General features: G+C 43.6%; 1 protein-coding gene across 3 annotated transcripts in view; it reads right to left on the bottom strand.

The window, feature by feature from the left end:
* Positions 1-780: 780 nt before the first annotated feature.
* LOC134984168 (gastrula zinc finger protein XlCGF26.1-like) overlaps positions 781-6,795 on the bottom strand; it is a 29,816-nt gene continuing 23,801 nt past the window's right edge. For 2 of the 3 annotated variants that reach the window (XM_063949791.1, XM_063949793.1), the window contains exon 6: positions 781-2,700. In XM_063949791.1, the coding sequence (XP_063805861.1) occupies positions 1,208-2,700 (1,493 nt within the window). In that variant the 3' untranslated portion in view covers positions 781-1,207. The remainder of the gene's footprint in view (positions 2,701-6,795) is intronic. The other variant, XM_063949792.1, reaches the window with a different exon arrangement.

The following is a 6,795-nucleotide window of genomic DNA, read 5'->3' as shown; positions in this document are numbered from 1 at the left end:
AATTATTGTTCATCTGACACTATAGGTGAGAGATTATTCACTGACACATACAGTGGAATTATATATGGACGACACCTGACACTATATGTGAGAGGTGACTTGTTGATTTAATCATCACTTGGTACATCTGACACTAGAAGTGAGAGATGATCCACGTATCTATACTGTGGGGATATATGTGAAGGACACCTGACACTATGAGAGGTGACCTGTTGATTGAATCCATACTACAATATTAAAGTACTTTCACTCTATAGCCGGATTCTATAAGTGAATAAATAATGTTTCGGATTATACAGAATTATTCCCATTATTGTAGAGGATATAATTAATCTTTTCCTTTATCATCATTTAAAGTTAAATCAACTATAAGGCTTGCTGGTCTCCTATTCATTAGGCTGAACGGAATCAGATAGTAAGGATCTATATATTCAGATCCCCTCCTACAGAAGAATTACATGGCATGCATGTGTGCAATATTAGCTGTAGGACATGAAGGATTATTCTGTAACTAAATTCCATGTAAGGACTATGTCTGGCCAGTGAGCCAATGACCAAAGACATTAATAACGAGAGACATTGTTACATATTCATGATTGTATCATATACAGCTGTATCTAGTCTATCTGCCAGGCAGTTTATTTTACATCTATATAGGAATACACAACAATAAAGGAGTTATATGAAAACTTAGAAACAATTTCATAAGAAACAGATCGAGATCTATACGGAGTGTACTTAGACGTTATATTCGGAGAACAGATACGAAAGAGACGCTCATCAGTTTTTTATATTTTTTATTGTTTTGTGCAATTCACAGTCTTGTTATGTCGTCACATTAAATGTACATGTTAGAATATTACGCAGAAGTTATCTGAGGAAATGAAATAGAACATGTCAACACATATTTTTAAGAAATTAATTAAAAGTGAATTTTTATCCTAATATACTACTTAGTGCACCAGAAACAGATCCTTTTCCTTTTTTCCTCTTATATCCTAAATGTACTCTTACATGATCTGTGGTAGCACCCCCACAAACTCTACGATTATTTGACATAGTATCAAGATTTGGGGTTTCCGTCAATATTGATCCATAGATATTTATACAAGACAGACACAACAATTCCATTGCAACAGTTCCCTTTACTCCAGAATAAAATGGTTCCTCACCTGAGTGAGGTCTATTGTGTTCAAAAAGAGCGGATTTATTTCTCAGAGTATGGAAATGGCCTCTCACCTGTGTGACTTCGCTGATGTTTAACAAGGTGTGATTTCTGGATAAAACATTTACCACACTCAGAGCAAGAAAATGGCTTCTCACCTGTGTGACTTCTCTGATGTTTAACAAGTTGTGATTTGCCTGCAAAACATTTCCCACACTCAGAACATGGAAATGGTTTCTCATCTGTGTGAATTCTCTGATGTATAACAAGTGTTGATTTCTGGGTAAAACATTTCCCACACTCAGAGCAAGAAAATGGCTTCTCACCTGTGTGACTTCGCTGATGTTTAACAAGTTGTGATTTGCCTGCAAAACATTTCCCACACTCAGAACATGGAAATGGCTTCTCATCTGTGTGAATTCTCTGATGTATAACAAGTGTTGATTTCTCGGTAAAACATTTCCCACACTCAGAGCAAGAAAATGGTTTCTCACCTGTGTGACTTCTCTGATGTTTAACAAATTCTGATTTCTCAGTAAAAAATTTCCCACACTCAGAGCAAGAAAATGGCTTCTCACCTGTGTGACGTCTGTGATGTGTAACAAGTGATGATACCTGTGTAAAACGTTTCCCACACTCAGAGCAAAAAAATGGCTTCTCACCTGTGTGACTTCGCTGATGTGTAACAAGATGCGATTTGTATGTAAAACATTTCCCGCACTCAGAACATGGAAATGGCTTCTCACCTGTGTGACTTCGCTGATGTTGAACAAGATTTGCTTTCTGTGCAAAACATTTCCCACACACAGAACATGGAAATGGCTTCTCACCTGTGTGACTTCGCTGATGTATAACAAGTTTTGATTTCTGTGCAAAACATTTCCCACACTCAGAACATGGAAATGGATTCTCACCTGTGTGACTTCGCTGATGTATAACAAGTTTTGATTTCCGTGCAAAACAGTTCCCGCACACAGAACATGGAAACGGCTTCTCACCTGTGTGACTTCTCTGATGTACAACAAGATATGATCTCTGTGTAAAACATTTCCCGCACTTAGAACATGGAAATGGCTTCTCACCTGTGTGACTTCTGTGATGTCTAACAAATTCTGATTTCTTGGTAAAACATTTCCCACACTCAGAGCAAGAAAATGGTTTCTCACCTGTGTGACTTCTCTGATGTTGAACAAGATTTGATTGCTGGGCAAAACATTTCCTGCACTCAGAACACGGAAATGGCCTTTCACCTGCCATACCTGTCTGTGGCTTTGTGTTCTGTGTAAAACATTTGGCATCTGTAGAACAGGGAAACTCTGTATCTACTCTCAGAGCTGTAACAGATGCACCAATATCAGAGTGATCAGGAGAACATTCCCCAGGATCAGGGGGACCAGCTGATAGAGCTGGATGTATCATTGGGGTAATGGGGTTATCTCCTGGAGAATCCTGTCTACTGTCATTATCTTTTATGTCACAATCCAGGGATAACATTAGATGTCCTTCTGAGATATTCCTGCTTGTGTGTCCATCTGCTGGAAATAAAACACATTACATGGCATGACATTTTCTGTAACAATATTAATCTTGTAATCAATAGGAGAAGATGACTTTCTGGGACACTTAGGGTGAGAATCAAATGATATATCACGCCCAATTTCCTTGCTAAAATGATCTCCGTTATCGCGCATATTGCGCCCATAGTAATCAGGTTTAGCTGTGTAAAAGGTTGGGTGCCTCGCTAGTCCGGGCGTAGCGAGCTGAAATAATGATACAACGTCCCTGAGGGCAGAAACAGAACGGGTGTGAAAAGTGGTGAAAAGAATTGAATCCCGCCCTCAATTGTAAATGTGTGTAATAAAACATACCTTTTAATGAAGGCTTTATAATATTGCGTCTCAGACTATCATTGTGTCCACCCTCCTGAGAACACTCACAATAACAAATGTAATATTATAATAAGACTTCGATATCTCTCTCTCTTGTACTGGTAACTAACCATGAAGTATAAATGGAGATGTAGGCACTCTCCAAGTCCTATGTCAGTACCAATGTAAAACAATGGATGGGGAACATATCTTATGAACTGGAGATTCTAGATAATCAATAACATCAGTCATATGAGCTGATGGATCAGAGAAAAGGAGAGTTATGGTGGACTGACCATGGTTAATGCTCTTTCTGCGAGGTACACTGGGTTCCACAGGGAAACTTTGGGGTGTAGAGTGGATCTTGATCCAGAGGCACCAACAGGCTAACACTTTAGCTGTCCCATGATGCATTGGGGCCTTCTCTATAACCCCACCTCCAGGCACTGAGAGCTCAGTTTCGTTAACCAGTCCAATGTAGGAGCATTAAGAGAGAAGGCAGATGTTAGTCAAATAGAACCACATTCTCATGACAGGAGAAGAGACCATTGGCTAATGCCATACAAACAGCCCTGTGGAACCCAATGTACCTAACAGAAAGAGAGCGTCAACCATGGTAAGTCTACCATCTACTTTTCTGCAGCATGGTACACTGTATTCCACAGGGAAACATCAGGGATGTCCTAAAGCAGTTCCTCAAGGGAGGGGTCACGCCTTAGCATGTATGAGAACCTGGCGTCCAAAGGAAGCATCCCGGGAGGCGGAAGTATTAAAGACAGAGAACCTAATGAACGGGTTCTCTGAGGACAATGTAGTCGCCTTGCACAATTGTTCTGGGGACGCACCACGGCGGGTCGCCCAAGAAGGTCCAACCGCCCGAATAGAATGGGCTTTAATAGCAGTAGGAGCTGAGAGTCCAGCCTGTGCATAAGGTTGTGCAACCACCATTCTAATCCATCCGGCTAAGGTTTACTTATTCGCAGGCCAGCCACGTTTTAGGAAACCAAACAGCACAAAAAGGGTATCTGACCTCCTGATGGAGGCAGTCCTCTCCACGTAGATACAGAGAGCCCTTACCACACCCAAAGACCACTCTTTGGAGGACAATTCAGAAGAGATAAAGGCCGGAACCACAATCTCTTGGTTAAGGTGAAACGATGGCACCATCTTAGGTAAATAACTGGGACGAGTTCGTAGAATTGCCCGGTCACAATGAAATATCAGAAAGGGTGGACGACAGGGCAATGGGCCTAAGTCTGACACCCTTCTAGAAGAGGCAATAGCCAGTAAAAACAGGACCATGGTCGTGAGCCATTTAAGGTCCGCCGACTCAAGAGGCTCAAATGTAGACTCTTGCAGTGCATTCAGGACAACAGACAGATCCCATAGAGCCACAGGAGGGACAGGGACATAGGGAGGCTGAATCCGGAACACACCCTGAGTGAATATATGAACGTCCGGTATAGACGCAATCTTTCTCTGAAACCATATGTGAACTTTGAGGGAAGCCAGACGAAGACCAAAGTCCAGGCCTCGTTGCAAAAAATAGGATTTTAATTACCTACTGGTAAATCCTTTTCTTTGGCTCCTAGTGGACCCGTCTATACCCCATGGTACTAAATGGATCCCCAATAACCTCTACGGACTACGAGAAAAGGAATTCCCAGTAGGTAATTAAAATCCTATCTTCTCTTATGTCTTAGAGGATACTGGGGATCCATTTAGTACCATGGGGAAGTACCAAAGCTCCCAAACCGGGTGGGAGAGTGCTGAGGGTCCTGCAGAACTGACTGACCAAACTGAAGGTCCTCAGAGGCCAAGGTATCGAACTTCTAGAACTTTGCAAAAGTGTTCAAACCTGACCAAGTAGCTGCTCGGCAGAGCTGTACAGCCGAAACACCGCGGGCTGCCGCCTAAGAAGAACCCAGTGACCTAGTCGAGTGGGCCTGTACAGATTTTGGAGTCGCCAATCCTGCCGTGGATAAGCATGCTGGATAGTGAGCCTGATCCAACGTGCAATAGACTGCTTTGAAGCAGGACACCCAATCTTATTGTTGTTAAAGAGCAAACAGCGAGTGTTCTCTTCACATACACCTTCAAAGCCCTCAAAACATCCAAAGACTTTGAAGTAATAGGAGGTGTTGGTAACAATCGGAACCACAATTGGTTGGTTGATGTGAAACGCCGACACCACCTTAGGAAGAAATTGCTGACGAGTCCTGAGTTCAGCTCTATCCCCATGGAAGATTAAATAGGGGCTCTTGTAAGACAACGCTACCAGCTCCAACACACGTCTTGCAGAAGCCAAGGCCAACAGTGTGACGGCTTTCCAGGTAAGAAATTTTACATCTACCTCCTGTAACGGTTCAAACCAGTCCGATTGAAGGAACAGCAGCACCAAATTGAGATCCCAAGGTGCCGTGGGAGGCACAAAGGGAGGCTTGGTGTGCAGAAGCCCTTTCAAGAACTTCTGGACCTCAGGAGAGAGACACCAATTGTTTCTGAAACAAAATGGACAAGGTCGAAATCTGGACTTTTACTGCTCTCACACCAAGAGACGTATTTCTTCCAAATACAGTGGTAATGTTTAGACGTTACCCTCTTCCTGGCTTGGATCATAGTTGGGATGAAAACGTCAAGCGTAGCCGTGTTAAGTCTTGATAAACAAACGGCCCCTGTTACAGGAGATCTTCGTGAAGAGGTAGAGGCCACAGATCTTCCAGGAACATCCCCAGAAGGTCCACGTACCAGGCCCTTCTTGGCCAGTCCGGAGCAATGAGAATTGCTTTAACTTTCTCCCTTTATATTCTTTTGAGAATTCTTGGGATCAGCGGAAGTGAAGAGAACACGTACACCACCTGATAGACCCATCAGAGCGTCCACTGCCTGTGGGTCTCTTGACCTGGAATAATACTGCTTGAGCTTCTTGTTGAGACAAGAGGCCATCATGTCGATTTGTGGACATCCCCATCGACCTGTCAAGCACCTGAACACCTCCGGGTGAAGGCCCCACTCCCCCGGATGCAGGTCGTGTGTGCTGAGGAAGTCTGCTTCCCAGTTGTCTACTCCCGGAATGAAGACCGCCAACAACGCCACAGCATGTTTTTCCGCCCAGAGGAGAATTCTTGATATCTCTGACATTGCTGCTTTGCTTTTCGTTCCTCCCTGTCAGTTTATGTACGTTATTGCTGTCACATTGTCCGACTGAACCTGAATTGCCAGATCTTGATGAAGATATGAGGCCTGCAGAAGGGCATTGTATACAGCCCTGAGTTCCAGAATGTTTATTGGAAGAACTTCTTGACTTGACCATCTTCCTTGAAACTGCACCCCCTGGTTGACCGCTCCCCCACCCTCTAAGGCTTGCGTCTGTGGTTAGCAGAATCCAATTCTGAATCCCGAACCTTCGGCCCTCGAATGGGTGAGAAGTCTGTAGCCACCACAGAAGGGAGAGCCTGGCCTTTGGCGACAGACAGATCCTCTGGTGCCCATGAAGATGCGATCTGCACCATTTGTCCAACAGGTCCAGCTGGAAGGGCCTCGCATGAAACCTTACGTACTGAAGTGACTTGTAAGAAGCCACCATTTTAGATGCACCAATATCCATGTTGGCTTCAGGACATCCTGAACCATCGAATGGATTACCAATGCCTTTTCCAATGGAAGGAACACCTTCTGCGACTCTGTGTCCAGTATCATTCCCAGGAATGGAAATCTCAGAGTTGGCACTAAATGAGATTTCGGGAGATTTAGAATCCAACC

The sequence above is a fragment of the Pseudophryne corroboree genome (assembly GCF_028390025.1).
Source record: "Pseudophryne corroboree isolate aPseCor3 chromosome 3 unlocalized genomic scaffold, aPseCor3.hap2 SUPER_3_unloc_4, whole genome shotgun sequence".
In the NCBI taxonomy this organism is placed as follows: Eukaryota; Metazoa; Chordata; class Amphibia; order Anura; family Myobatrachidae; genus Pseudophryne; species Pseudophryne corroboree.
The sequence above is the reverse complement of the archived record's forward strand: the minus strand, read 5'-3'. Positions and strand labels throughout refer to the sequence as shown.